Source organism: Mastigoproctus giganteus, chromosome 8 (genome assembly GCF_048544385.1).
Source record: "Mastigoproctus giganteus isolate SK-2022 chromosome 8, ASM4854438v1, whole genome shotgun sequence".
Classification (NCBI taxonomy): domain Eukaryota; kingdom Metazoa; phylum Arthropoda; class Arachnida; order Uropygi; family Thelyphonidae; genus Mastigoproctus; species Mastigoproctus giganteus.
In genome coordinates, this window is record NC_143582.1 from 75595342 (window position 1) to 75611581 (window position 16240).

General features: G+C 38.1%; 1 protein-coding gene across 1 annotated transcript in view; it reads right to left on the reverse strand.

The window, feature by feature from the left end:
* Positions 1-16240, reverse strand: part of LOC150081645 (uncharacterized) — a 981095-nt gene that overhangs the window by 665319 nt on the left and 299536 nt on the right. The window contains exon 17 of the mRNA XM_090380575.1: positions 3748-3842. Coding sequence (XP_090236701.1) covers positions 3748-3842 — 95 coding nt within the window. The remainder of the gene's footprint in view (positions 1-3747; positions 3843-16240) is intronic.

Consider the following 16240-nt stretch of genomic DNA (forward strand, 5'->3'; position numbering starts at 1 on the left):
GAATCTTGATGCTACGAAAGCTCCAGGTCCTGATGGTATTTCTCCACTTGTTCTCAAACGCTGTGCTCCTGAACTGACTCCTATTCTTTGCCGCCTTTTTTCACTTTCTTATTCGAAAGTTGTTTTTCCTTCTGCTTGGAAATTTGCTCATATCCAGCCAGTTCCTAAAAAGGGTGACAAATCCCTCCCATCCAATTACCGTCCCATTGCAATTACTTCTACTCTTTCTAAAGTAATGGAGAAATCAATTAACCGCCAACTTTTAAACTACCTAGAAACCTTCCATCTGATCAACGATCGCCAGTATGGATTCCGTCAGTGTCGATCCACTGGTGATATTCTGGCTTATGTTACCCATTTATGGACTAATTCAATGGAAAGGTTCGGTGAAACACAAGTAGTTGCTCTTGACATCTCAAAGGCTTTTTGATCGTGTTTGGCATAAAGGTCTTCTAAACAAGCTTCCATCTTATGGTTTGCCAACTGTTTTTAGTAATTGGTTATCCAGTTTTCTCTCTGATCGCTCACTGAGGGTGATGGTAGATGGCTCTCTGTCTTCTAACTTCTCCACTAATGCCGGTGTCCCCCAAGGTTCAGTTCTTTCCCCCACTCTTTTCCTCTTGTATATCAATGACCTTCTTCCATTAACTGGAAATCCTATCCATAGTTTTGCCGATGATAGCACATTGCATTCAACTTTCCATTTTGAGAAACCTTGTCCAGCTCAATCAGCTTCAAGTTCTCGAAAATCTGCTGCCAATTCCTTAAATGCCGATCTTCAGGTAATTCTACAGTGGGGCAAAGACAACTTAGTTGATTTCAACCCTTCTAAAACTCAATCTTGTCTTATATCTCGCAAAAAGGATTCTTCTGCTCCTATGCTTATCTTTAGTGACACTCCGATTTCTAGGCAAAATGATATATCTCTTTTGGGGATTACCCTGACTTCTAATCTCTCTTGGCACAAGCACATTACAAATATTGCTTCCTCTGCATCTAAAAAACTTGGTTTTCTCTTTCGCTCTCGCCGTTACTTTTCTTCCAAACAGCTGCTCACTCTGTATAAATCGCAAATCCGCCCTGCCATGGAATATTGTTCCCACATCTGGGGTGGTGCCCCCAAAACCTCTCTGATTTCCTGAAAATTACAATCTACAGAAGTTCAAGTCCAATATCAACAAATATCTTCTTTCGTCTTCTCAACCTCCAACCCAAGCACAGTACTAAGTACTATAGGTTCTAATACCTCTCGTGTTTGGGGTTCTCATAAAAAAAAAAAAAAAAAAAAAAAGTGCACTAACTCCGTCCTTGGTTGTCATTAAATTGGGTTAAATTGGGATTCTAAATAGTGGATAAGCCAAAAGTCGTAACGAAGACTTTCATTAAAAAACGTCTTCAGTTGGCAAGTTAAATGAAAAGGGAATGCGTACTGTATTTAAGAAGAATTTTGTAATCCCGTGATGCACTTTTCAATAAATATAAGGAAACACATAAATATCCAAAAAGCGAAATGAATAATATTATTTATTTAATAAAATGTCAACACAATTGTAATGCCTGTTACATTGGTAGTACCACAACCAAATTCGGTTCAACCCAATCATCCAATACCAGAGCATACTATCACCACAATAGCTTCAGAACTGGACAATCTAGCACTGAACTTACTTTACATACCCACTGCAACAACCATACTCCCTTAGTTGACTCACCTATTACCATATTAAAATTAAAAAACAGTTACAAAATTTTACAATTCGAAGCCCTCATTATAGAATGGTTTCGTCACCACTCCGATCTAAATATTATAAATGCGAAACTCCCCTTTAATCTTTCTCCGGTTTGGAATCTCACCAATCTGAGATTCCCGCAAGTAACAAAGGATAACGGAATTACAAAATTCTTCTTAAATACAGTACGCATTCCCTTTTCATTTAACTTGCCAACTGAAGACGTTTTTTAATGAAAGTCCTTCGTTACGACTTTTGGCTTATCCACTATTTAGAATCCCAATTTAATGACAACCAAGGACAGAGTTACTGCACTTATACTTCCTTGTGCATATTTTAATCCCGTTTCCATTATAATTACTATTTACCCACCCCTTAATTTAAGAACCAGTCACCTTAAAGCTAGTCAAACCATAACAATTGCAGATCGATCAAGGTGGGTACTAAAAAATTAAGCCCTTGCTATTTTTTGAATTTAGTCCAATAAAACAGTACTTTAAGACATACTATAACTTCTAAGTGTAACGAGCAATTTTGACACAGTTCCTCATGAGCTGGATGTGGGAAACAATTTTGACATAGTTTATTTGAATTTTAGCAAAGCATTTGACTCAGTCTCTAAAGAGAGAGATTACTGTATAACTTGGAACAGGTTGGGATTACCAGAAAAATTCTAAGGAGGTAATTCTTTGGATTGCTTGGTGGCTGCAGGGCACAAGGCAGAGGGTTTGATTAATGGATATTCTTCAGATTGGTGTAACTTCGTGAGTGGAGCCTCCCCATGGATCAGTTCTTTAGGACCACTGTTGTTTCTCATTTTGATAAATGACATCAATGAAGGGATAGAAGGTGTGATGTCAAAATTTGCAGATAACATAAAGATTGGCAGGCAGTTGTTAATGATCAATGCCAAGCAGCACTCCTTCAAGGCAACTTGAACAGACTTCAAAGATGGTCACAGAAGTGGCAGCCATGTTTTAATACAGCTAAATGCAAGGTCTTACATTTCCCACATGGGGAATAGCAACCCCAAAATAAAATATACACTTGGAAAAGGTTGAATTAAAAACAGTAGAGGAAGAAAGGGATCTGCGAATTATAATACAAACAGATATGAAGTTTTCTGAGCAGTGTAAACAGGAATCTGGGAAAGACCATGGTGTCCTATTGAGGATTTATTGAACATTAGTCTGTAGACATATGGAAGTCACAGTCCCACTGTATAAGGCAATTGTAAGACCACAATTGGAATACTGTGTTCAATTATGGAGATTTCAATGGAAAAAAAAAAAAGACACTGCACTCCTTGAAAGGGTCCAAATACAGGCAACTCGCATAGTGAGATCAGCAAAATGGCAAACATACAAGGAAAGATTTTGATTATTATTATTATTAGCCATATGGTGCAAGGAAGCCTGAGGCTTATGCTGCACCAGCCAAAAAAAATTCCCGAGTTACCCTCAGAGAGAGAGAGAGAGAGAGAGAGAGTGTCAGAAATAGAAAGGAATCGCCAAGAAAGAGAAGAATGATGATATCCAGCTCAGGACCCTGGGTGTGCCAAGCCCATACTCACCAGATGTGAGCCCCTGGGGTTATGTGGGCTAAAGGGTTTGACAACCAGGCACCTTAGATAGGATCTGATTGATGTTTATAAGGCTCTCAAGGAGTTAGCAAAATGAATGAAGGAAGAATTTTGCACTGTTATAGAGAATTACAGAACTTGGGAGTATAAATTCAAATTACTGAGGAAGAGGTTTACACTAGATTGTAGGAAGCTTTCTTTCAGCCAGTGAGTAATTAATTGCTGGAACAGGCTGCCCTCACATGTAGTTGAGGCTGATAGTTTGAATAAATTCAAAGGTCAACTGGATAGTTACCTAGGTGAGGAGAGGAGCAAATAATTTGTATTTTCTTATCTACTCTTTTTTTTTTTTTTTTTTTTTTTTGACCAGTGCAGCAAAAGCATGTGGCTTCATTGTATTACTTTGCTATAACTATTACTACCTCCTAGACTTACATTTTTATGATATCCCACTTCCATTCCTGAAACTTTAATGCTGGAATCTGGAATGATACTTGTACTCAGTCCAAGGTCACCAACTGGGCGACAATCTGAAAGATAACGTATTAACATAAAAGTGAATTGCGGGAAAATATCATGTGTGTATATGTGTGTGTGTGAGTGTGTCTGCGTGTGTATGCGTGAATTAAAGAAAAAAGTTAGATAACCCAAAATGTACACAGTGTGTTACATTTTGGGTAAGCTACTGTTTTTTTTTTCTTAAATTAACTGAATTTTTGTTCTTTTTCTATGATTAACAGAAGTGAAAAGTAAATATAGTTAGCCCTTATCAATTAATTATTAAGACAGTAAATTTACTGAACACTTAATAATTAAAACTCTACAGCTTTATATTCTTAAAATTTAGCCATTCAGTTTAATCACACCTGTACAACATTATTACTTTTATCCTACATACACTGTGTTTTTTTTTTTTTTTAGTCTCTCTTTTCTCTATATATACAGTACTGTATATATATATTTCTTCACAAGTGACAACAGTTGTGAATCTTACATAAATACAAATGAAGCATACACAGACTATCTAAAGGCAACACTACTGCATTAAAACTAGATTTAATCTATGAATTTCCTTGTTCCATACAATTTGTATAGAAAAAAAGAAATAGCAAAATTCCTATTTGTCCAATTTTAATGAAATTTGAAATAGCTTTACAAATGTTTTAAAAGGCCCATAAAATTTCATGAAAATCTGTCAACTGAGAGTCCCTATGTTACAAGAAAACAGGTGGACATACATTAGAATTAGTTGAGGAATATGATGCAAGAAAGCAAGCTTATACAGCATGAGTCAAAAACAAATAAATAACCTTCCCATTTCACCCATCCGATCACTCCAAATGTTTGTCTAATTCAGCCTTAAATTCATTTAAGCTATCAACTTCCACAACAACAGATGGAAGCCTCTTCCGGCAACCAACTAACCGCTGGCTAAAAGCAAACTTCCTCACATCTATTCTACAACTGTCTTTCCTCAATTTGAATCTATGCCCTTTCAGGTTCTTAATCTGAAGTCTTAATTACAAGCAGGTGCCAAGTGTTCAGATGTTGCAACTTACAGAACTTAAGCCTCTCTTGATAACAGCTCCCATTTGTTCCTCTCACCAATCTTGTTGCTCTTCTCTGTACTCATTCTAGCAACTCTACATCCTTCCTGAAATGAGGTCTCCAGACCTGTAAGTAGTACTCAAGTGTTGTAGTATCCAATCAAATTGGTTAGACAAGACTTCCCCTTAACAAATCCATGCTGTGTCTGAACTATTACTGCAGTCTTGTCTAGGTGATCCTGCATCACGTCTTTATCCAGTAGCTCCATTATTTTCCAAGGAACAGAAGTTAAACTAACAGATCTATAATTTATGTCACCCTTTATTTTTTTTTTTTTTTTAGGAGCATTAGCAACTAAGGCCATATTGCTCCGGGATATGCGGTGGTCATTCCCTGACCTTTCCGCATAATCCGTATTTGGTGGTGACGGGCTCGAACCCCGGTCTAATCAAGAAGCGTGTGCTACGCACTGCTGCTCTTTCCCACCTGGCTACGGAGGTGCCTGTCACCCTTTGTGAATTGGGGATACATTTGCACATCTCCAGTCCATGGGGATCTCCCCTGAATCTAAGGATGCTCTCATAATTATGGCTAAGGGTTTGCTTACTTCTCTCGCTGCCTCCTTCAATATAACTGGATAAATTCCATCTACCTCAGGTGCCTTTTTCATGTTTAACTTCCAACAATTTCCCCTCCACTTGGCTCTCTGTTATTACAAAATCATTTAGGTCCCTGTTAGAGTTTACTAAACTTCTGTCCTCCCCTTCCTTACAGAATTCCTCACGTGTGAATGTAGTTGCAAAATAATGATTCAGTTTGTCAGGTATCTGAGCAGTATCATCTATAGTCAAAACACCCACATTAAGTGGACCAATCTGATTCATCCCTTTCCTTCTAGAATTTATATAAGTAAAGAAGTCTTTGTTTTTTTTTTTTCTTTACATCCTTTGTGAAGGATTTCTTGTAATCAGCCTTCGCTTGCCTAACCTCCTTTGTGACTTGATTACAGACTACTTATATCTGCCATAGGCTTCTGTGTCACCTGATAATTTATAATCATCCCACACATTTTTCTTTTCTGCCATGAGCCTCATTAGTTCATATGACATCCATTTAGGTCTAAATCTTGAACAGTATTTCTCAGTTGGTATGAAAAGCCTAGTAGCTTCAAGATTAATTCTTTGAACTCCTCCCATTTAGAATTCACTGTTTTTAACATTAGCATTAGCATTAGTAGAGGCATTTGATGCAAGAAAGCAAGCTTATGCAGCATCAGCCAAAAAAAAAAAAAAAAAAAAACCCACTTCCACTTCACCCCTCTGTTCATTCAAAATACCTGTCCAGCTGAGCCATAAACTTATTTAGGCTATCAACCTCCACCACAAGGGATGGAAGTCTGTTCCACCAACCAACCACCCGCTGGCTAAAGGCAAATTTCCGCACATCTAACCTACATCTGTCTTTCCTCAATTTGAATTTATGCCCTCTCAGGTGATTTTTCTGAGCTAGAGGAAGAATCCTATCAGCATTGAGCATGCTTAAACCATTCAAGGCTTTATACACCTCTATCAGATCACCTCGCTGGTGCCTAGTCTCCAGACACTGTAATTTGCAAAACTTAAGCCTTTCTTCGTAAGAGCACCCCTTTGTTGTTGTTGTTGTGCTTGGATTTTTCTGGTGCAAAAGCTACAAAGGCCATATTGCACCTATCATAGTAGTTAGTACTAATTTTATTGGTTTCTATGGGAGCAGTTAGAAACGGTTATATAAACCTATTCGTTTCAGAAAGAGAAAGAATTCTGTAATGTTTGAGTTTTCGCCTATGATGTGGCTAAGTGACAATTCCTGTAAGTTTGAGAGAGAAGTGAATGAAATTAGACGGGAGTTGTTATACAAGATGCATTCCAAGAGTATGTGTTTTATTGTTAGTGGCTTGTGGCAATGTGAACACTGTGGAGGGTCATTACCTGATAACAGAAATAGATGGGTCAAATGGGTGTGGCCTATTCGGGCTCTGGCCAGGACGACCTCTTCTTGTCTGTTTGTACGAAAATTGGAGGCCCATAATTGCGGTATAGGTTTAATTTCAAGGAGTTTGTTGTGAATGTGCGTTTGCCATTGTAGTTTCCAGCGTTCCTTACATATATTACGTATATGTACTTTGTAATCCCTGAACGGGACCAGAAAATTCATTGGGGATGTGCTGGATGGATGCTTGGCAGCATCATCTGCAATTTCGTTTCCCGGTATTCCAGTATGGCCTGGGATCCAGCAGAAGACAACATTTTGCCGATGATCTCGGAGACGAATCAATTCTGATCTGATTAGCTGTAGTAGCGGATGAGTAGATGGGGAAATCTTTTGCATTGCTAATAGGGCACTTTGCGAGTCTGTGTAGATTATACTCTTTTTGATTGAGAGATGGGAAATGTTTTCCAGAGCAAGTTTTATGGCATATAATTCAGTGGTGTAACTGCTGCATTCTGTCGGAAGTGACACGGAAGTGATAGTGTCATGGAATACCACTGCTGCACCTGATCCATTCTCAGACTTTGAGCCGTCAGTATATATTTTCGCAAAGTCAGGATAACTTTGTAAATGTGCAGTGTGGAGCTGCTGGATGTTAATACCCGTTAAAGAGTGTTTTCCCCATTGGTGGAAATAATAGTCACAATACGGCAAGATGACAGACCATGGAGGAACGTGATCTGTAGATTCTTGGTGGACTTTATTGAGTTGTATATTCCAATTTTCTGCTAGTTCCATTAACCTAATACCTGCAGGCCTCGTTGCATGTGGCTTGTTTCTATAAAACATGGTGAGTGGCGGATCATTAAATATTGACCAATTAGGATGCGTCGACTGACTTTGAATCTTGGTGGCGTAGTTCAATAGTAGCATCTTTCTTCTGATGTTTAGAGGAGCTTCGTAGGCTTCTACATAGAGACTTTGCACTGGAGATGTTCTAAACGCACCTAGAGCTATTCTTAGAGCTGAATGTTGAATAGGGTTGAGACGAGATAAGACACTTTCCCTAGCAGAATCAAAGACAGGTGCGCCATAGTCCAGACGAGATCTAATTATGGATCTGTATAAGTGAAGCAAGGTGTAGCGATCTGCTCCCCAGGTTGTTGCTGATAAGGCTCTGAGTATGTTCATTTTTTTTTGGCAAGCTGTCCGGAGATGTTCAATGTGTTTTTGATAGTTTAACTTACAGTCAAAAATTAAGCCAAGTAGACGAATACTATTTGCTATTGGAATAAGATGGTTATCTAAATGGAGTTCAGGATCAGGATGCATTTTACGTATGGTACAGAAATGAATGGCAGTAGATTTCTGGCTGGATAGTCTGTAACCGTTTTGTGTCATCCAAATCTGGATCTGATTTATTGATATCTGCAATTGTCTCTCAATGTAGTTCATGTTTTGAGAGTGGCAGGAAATTGTGAGATCATCGGCATAAAGATATGAGTCTACTGTTTTCGGAATAAGTTCAGTTAAGTGATTAATTCTAATTGCAAATAGAGTGGCACTGAGAACGGACCCTTGAGGGACTCCTTCTTCCTGAGCAAAGTTTTTGGAGAGAATTCCTTGGTAACGAACTTGAAAGGATCTTTGTTCTAAGAAATTTTTGATGAAATATGGCAAATTTCCTCTCAGGCCAAGAGAATGTAGATCCTTTAAAATGCCGAAACGCCATGTGGTGTCAAAGGCTTTCTCAATATCCAGACAGACCATAACGAGATGCTCCTTTTTGATGAATGCATTTCTGATGTTTGCTTCGGCTTTAATCATAAGGTCCAATGATGATCGATTTTTTCTGAAACCAAATTGATTGTTATTGATTAAGTTTTGGGACTCAAGATACCAAGTCAGACGGTGGTGAACCATTTTTTCGAGGGTTTTGCTCAGACAGCTGGTAAGTGAAATTGGTCTGTAGTTTTGAGGAACAGAATTGTCTTTACCAGGTTTTGGGACAGCCAGAACGTAGGAATGATGCCAGGAGCTTGGGTATGTATGTTCAGTGAATATTCGATTGAGGAAGAACAGCAGTGATGACTGTGACTTTGTATTTAAATTTTTGAGCATTATATAAAATATCCCATCAGGGCCAGCAGCGCTGTTTCTTGTGTTGGTAAGAGCATGCTGGAGTTCAACCATGGTAAATGGTTGATTATATTTTAGTGCACATCTGTCAGTGAAATTCAGTTTGGATTTTTCAGTTACGCCTTTAATTTTTTGAAACGATTGGTCATAAGAAGTTGAGGAGGACAACTGGGAAAATACAGATCCTAGTGCATTTGCGATTTCTGCAGGAGTAGAGAGTTCCTGTCCATTCCAATTAATTAGTGGAGTAGATGTTGGAGGAATTTTGCCATTTAACAATTTTATCTTATTCCAGATCAGTCTGATGTCTGTATTTTTATTAACTGAGGAAGCGAATTTAATCCAAGATTCTTTTTTTGCTTTCCGTCTGATATAACGGGCTCTTGCTCTAAGTCGCTTGTAATTAATAAGATTGGAAGTGGTTGGATGTTTGTGGAATTGATTCCAAGCTTTGTTTTTCTCTTTTTTTGCATTGTTGCACTCTTCGTTCCACCAATAGTTTAATTTTCGCTTTTTCCTGACTTGGTATTGTGGAATTGCAGCAGTTGCAGCTGTTAATATTTGGTTTGTTATATGTTCAGTAACATGGTTGATAGAAGAGCACTGTATGATATGGTTGTCGAACGAGACAAGCGAGCTATATTTTATCCAGTCAGCCTTCGGAAATTTCCATTTTACTGGATTGTCTGTTGGTAATGAACGGGAAGTTTGAACTTTGCATATTATTGGGAAATGATCGCTGTTGTGAGGGTCGTTAAGAGTTACCCACTGGATACTTGGATAGAGCACTGGAGAGCAAATGGAAAGGTCTATTGCAGAGGTTGATCCGGTAGGAAAATGAACATAGGTAGGAGAGCCAGTATTTAACAACGTTAGATCCTGTCTATCTATTAACGTTTCAACAAGTTTTCCACGCCTGTCTAAGCTGGAAGAACCCCATAATGGGTGGTGAGCATTAAAGTCACCTAGTAGACAGAAGGGAACTGGTAGTTGCAACACGAGATCTTCGATTTCCTGGATAGAATATGGACGATTTGGTGGAAGATAAATTGAGACCAATGTAACGGTGATTCCAATTACTATGCGTGTGGCAACAGCTTCTAAAGAGGTTTGCAATGGAATGCATCTGGAAGGAACTCTTGAGTCCAACAGGATGGCTACTCCTCCATGAGCACTATTAGTGTCAGATCTATCTTGTCTGTAGATAGTGTAATTTTTGACTGTGGTGGAAACTTGGGGAGTCAAGTTGGTTTCCTGTAGGCACATAGCTACCGGATTGAAGCAGTGAATTAGTTCATTAATATCATCGATGTTGCTACGAAAACCTCTACAATTCCATTGAATGATGTGTTCCATTATTTGGTTTTGTTCGTGGAAGATGTATCTGACTGCTTTTTATATGTTGACTGTTTATGACGGTCCGGTTTTGGTTTTTCTCTTCGGGGAAAAGTGGGACGTCCCGATTCATTGCTGTCGTCCATATCATCTTCTGCATGTATTTCAAGCAGTTCTTCTTGACCGATAGAATCATCCGTATCCATGCTTGTTAGACCTGATACTTTCGTCTCAGCAGAATGCGGTTTTTGCAAATTTTCTGCTGCCTGATGATGCGGAAGTCTCTGGGTTGGAATTGTGAGTGGCGTGTTATTGCTTTGGTCTATTGAATTCGGTTTAGATGGATGCTGGATCAAGAGTACTGATCGTGCCCAGTCTGATATTGATATATTTGGAGAGATGGATACTTCAGTCTGACATGCTACTGATTCATGTTTGAGAGTGGTAGAAGCATAAGTGCGCTTTGGCATACTTAAGTTGATCTGTTTTTTCGCTTCTTGGTAAGAGACTTTATTTTCAATTTTATATTTTTGTATTTTTTTACCTATCTTCCATAGTTCACAGTCTTTAGAGTAGGCTGGATGTTTGCCACTACAATTAGGACACTGTGGTGTTGGAGCTTTGCATTCTGCTTGTGTGTGATTCTTGCAGCTGCAGTTTGGACATATGGCGTCTCCACGGCATGCTGTCTGAGAATGGCCGAACTTTTGACATTTAAAGCATCTGAGCGGATTTGGGATGTAAGGCCTAATGCGGCAATTCAAGTAACCTGCTTTGACAGAATCCGGTAGATTTGGCGTACTGAAAGTCAAGATTATGTTTCGCGTGGGAGTTAAGTTGCCGTCTTTTCTGATCATGATACGTTTTGCATGAGAGACATTTTGATCTTTTAGCTCCTGGACAATTTCTTCCTCAGAAACGTATAATAGATCCCATTCAGAGATCACTCCTTTGGAAGAATTTAGTGCGTTGTGTGGGGTGACCTGAATCGGTATTCCGCTTAGAGAAGTAAGTTTTAGTAGTAACTCAGAATGTCTTGAGTAACAAGTCTCTACTAGTAGATCTCCTGATTGGAGACGTTTAACCATTTTTGGTGAACCTGCAGCGTTTTCTAGGCATCTCTGGATGATGAAAGGTGAGAGCTTGCTCACAGGTTGGGATGACAAAGAGTGTATTATTAGGAAAGCTGGAGATTCCTGCTTCCTAGTGTCTTTTTTAAGTCTCTTTGAAAGAGAGAAGTCATGGTCGGTGTCATTGTCAAGTTCATGTTGAGAGCACTTTGGCTCTAAACGTGGAAATTCGCTTGTTTCCATCTTTGCTCCTTTTCGCCCCGAGGGTTGGTTTTTCCCCCAGGTTACCGGCCCCGCCACGTGGAGGCAGGAGCGGTGCCGCCAGTGACCAAGCGGTTGTTTAAGTTAGTGGATTTGGTTAGTGATATATATAAAGAATAAGAAAAGAAAGGTGGATTGCCTTTCTGGGTTCTTACTTTTGACTTTTAAAGCACAGAACCACTTCAAGTAAATAAAATAACAGCCGCACTGGAAAATAAAGAAACTATATCACTTTGGAGATCACTCTATAATCACTGGAAGAAAATCGCTTGTCACTATCGCTTGGCACTCGGGGCCGAGCACCCCTTTGTTCCATTCACTAATCTTGTTGCCCTTCTCTGTACTCATTCCAGCAGCTCTACATCCTTCTTGAAATGAGGCCTCCAGACCTGTATACAGTACTCTAGGTGTGGCCTGACCATTGCCTTATACAATGGAATAATCACCTCCTTATCCCTGCTGGAAAAATTCCTGTATATCATTGACAATACTCCATGAGCTACTCTTGCAGCCCGTCTGCACTGCTCAGAGAACTTCATATCTGCCTGCACAACCACCCCCAAGTCCCTTTCATTCTCTACCACTGTCAGTGTAGTACCACAGAGTTGATACGTTGCTCTGGGGGTGCTGTTTCCCATGTGTAGTACTTTACATTTGTCAATGTTAAACTTTGTTTGCCATCTCTCAGCCCATCTGCTCAACCTTTCCAGATCCTGTTGCAGCAGCATAGTGTCAGTAGTGTCCTTGACAACCCTGCCAACCTTTGTATCATCTGCAAACTTGGACATTAAGCTTGATATACCATCATCAATATCATTTATAAATACAGAAAACATATCATTTATAAATACAGAAAACAAAAAAACAGAAAACATCATCAATAGATCCCACTGCATAGAATTTAAAAACTGCAGTCACCTTTACGAAAACTAAAATCTTTCCCTTTAATCTTGATGGTAGATACATCTTTAAATAAATCCCACATCAGTACACTGTGTTCACTGTAACCTAGTAGTTCCTTTATCTGCAAATTCTTAATGTGTGATAATCACTGCTGATAATCAAATCAAGAGCATTACTCCTTCTGGGTGCCCCTCGTACATGTTGGTGTTGAAAACAATCCTCCAATAAATCTACAAAAATCTTGCTAGTGTGCAAGTGGCCAATCCACAAGTTCCAGTCAATATCTGGAAAGTTAAAATCCCCCATTACAAGACATTCTGATTTAATGGCCCACTATTTCTCTGCACAATTGTTTGTTGTACTCATCAGGGTCATTAGGCCTAAAGTACACTCCTACTCTCATTTTCCTTTTCCCAATGTTTCTGTCACAACAAATTGACTCAACATTGCACTGTCCACCCATGTCAACTGGATGCACTTCCTTAAATTTTATGTGTTTCTTAACTAACAGCATAACCCCCTCCTCCTTTCCTACCCTGTCTATCCTTTCTGTACACACTGTACTCCCCAAATTCCAATTCTGCATTGCTTATATCTGTGACACCATGCCTCTGATATCCCAACAATATCTGCCTTTGATGTCTTGATCAGCACTTAAAATTCATCAAATTTATTACTATACTTCTAGCACTGGTGTACATGCACCTGTTCTTATTCTTAGTTACTCTAAGAATAACACAGCCCATATATTTATTTGTTCGTGATGACTCTCAGCAGCTCTTGAAATTCCCAGTAGCTCTTTAAATCCCCAGCAACTTGCTCTCTAGGATGCTGCTCATTACAACAGAAGCAGTGCAAGAATCACTTTCACCTCTTGTGAGTGGCTACTGTTAATCTTTTAGTCTGTGAATCCCCCAAGCTATCAGGTTTCCGACCCACCTAACACTCCGATCCAACTAAGACTACATATATGTATGCAAATGGACATGGGGAAGAAAATAGGTGTCCACATGTGTATATATGCAAATGCACCTAAAATGAAAAATGAGAAGATGGTAGAATTTTCAATGTACAGAATGTTGGAACTAGAAGAATTAATATAAAAGAAAGTAAGAAAAACAAGGAAAAAAATAGCAAAATGTTTAAAGAAAGTAAAGATCCATCCATAGTAAAATAACCTGTTAAAAATGGAATAATAATCTATAAATAATAGTATATAAAAATAAAAAATGAACTGCAAAAATGAACTGTAATGGTATTAATGTAGTTTTTTTTGGGGGGGGGGGGGATTGATTTATTAGTTAGAAATAGAAGATCAAAATAGATAGGGAGAAGCAGTTGGAAATATCATAAACATTACAAAGCTAGCATTGGGACTTCTCTCCAAAGTTTATATCTCTTGTTTTTCTATATTTTACTAGTCAATGTTTCAAATTTTTTGACCTTCTTTCAACAATGGTTATGTTGTTGTTGTTATTTATTTTTTTAGGAGCATTAGCAACTAAGGCCATATTGCTCTGGGGATATGCAGTGGTCATTCCCTGACCTTTCCGCATCCTCCATATTTGGTGGTCACGGGCTCGAACCCCGGTCTAATCAAGAAGCGTGTGCTATGCACTGCTGCTCCTGCCCACCTGACTATGGAGGCGCCTTCAACAATGGTCTGGAGGTTTGAAATGCTCTCATAGATAATTATTACTTCAGTCCTCCCAGATGAAGTTGCCATAATAATCTATCGAATTAACTATTTTGGTATTAATGTTAATATTTACAGTCTATTTCTTTCCATATTTTGGAAAGAATATGGAATCCTCCTAATAAATCCTCCTCCAACTATATTAACACCATTATTTTTAAATTTTTTTGATTTATTTTCAATGTATTCTTTTGCTTTTAACTACTGCTATACATAGTTTGTTTTTTTGCTTTTAACTACTGCTATACGTAGTTTGTTTTTTGCTTTTTTATATTATCTTCAAATTATTATTGCTTTTTTTTTTTTTTTTTTTACTATTTTAATTAAAATAGTAATAAAAGGTTATTTTAATATGCTTCGATCTTTACTTTCTTTAAACTTCTTGCACTTCTTTTTCTTACTTTCTGTTATATTACTTCTTCTAGGCTTGGAATTCATATATATATTGAATATATATGTATTCTCTTTTTTTAACTTCAGATAACTTATACTCACATTACTTTCTAAAGATGTACTATGCTTGAAGATGTAATTATATAAGCTGTTTCTTTACTTCTATTCTAATTCTGGTTAAATCTATTTCTCATAATATACATATTTCCCATTTTGAAGACTAAACGCTCAAGGCATAATACATTATGGGTTGAAATTTAACTACAACTTTAAATAAATTTAACTACATAAGTAGTGTAATGCCATCATTTGATTTTATCTCATATTGTGGCTGCCTTCACAACAAGATACCAGGTATTGCACTACTTCAAATAAATAATGCTTCTCTAGTAGAGGACTCTACTATTATTTATTCTCAGTGGATACCACTACCCAGACGCGTTTCGGACCTTGTTGGCTCACTCACCAGTGGGCAGGCAGGCAGGTACCCTGATAATGCAGACATGCCATCATGATTGCGAAGTTAATTCCACACTATGAGAAATACCAAATGGTGGAGATAATGATAATATTTTGAAGACTAACTGCTCAAGGCATAATACGTTATGGGTTGAAATTAACTATATAATACTGGTGTAAATACACCATAGTTTACCCATAACTTTAACTACATAAATAGTGTAACAGCATATCTGGTGTCTCGTTGTGAAGGCAGCCACAATATGAGATAAAATCAATTGATGCCATTACACTACTTATGTAGTTAAACTTATGGGTAAACTATGGTGTATGTATTTATACTGATATTATATAGTTAATTTCAACCCATAATGTATTATGCCTTGAGAATTTAGTCTTCAAAATATTATCATTATCTTCACCATTTGGCATCTCTCGTATTGTGGAATTAACTCTGCAACTGTGATGGCATGTCTGCATTATCAGGGTACCTGCCCACCCACCGATCAGTGAGCCAACAAGCTCTGAAATGCATCTGTGTGGTTGTGCCCACTGAGAATAAATAACAGTAGATTCCTCTACTAGAGAAGCGTTATTTACTTTTACCTGATATCTCATTATGAAGGCAGCCACAATATGAGATAAAATAAAATGATTCTGTTACTCTACTTATGTAGTTAAATTTATGGGTAAACTATGGTATATTTGCACCGATGTTATATTATATTTTATTACCCATATATTTTTCATAACATTTTTTATCATTTTACCAGTCGATATATCATTATATAGGCAATTTGCCATTTCACCAGTAAATATACTTTTTTAAAAGTCATAGTCATCTTTTCACAGCCCAGTTTAATAGCATTCGTGCATTAATTATCATGTCTCATACTTAATGTATGTCCAATATAAATAGAGATATATCATCCTCCTTTTCTTTCTTTGTGATTCCCTTCTACTTCGAGGCGCCTCCATAGCCAGGTGGGAAGGAACAGCAGTGCGTAGCACACGGTTCTTGATTAGACCGGGGTTCGAGCCCATCACTACCAAATATGGAGGATGCGGAAAGGTCGGGGAATGACCACCGCATATCCCGGAGCAATATGGTCTTAGTTGCTAATACTCCTAAAAACCAAAAAACAAACAAACAAAC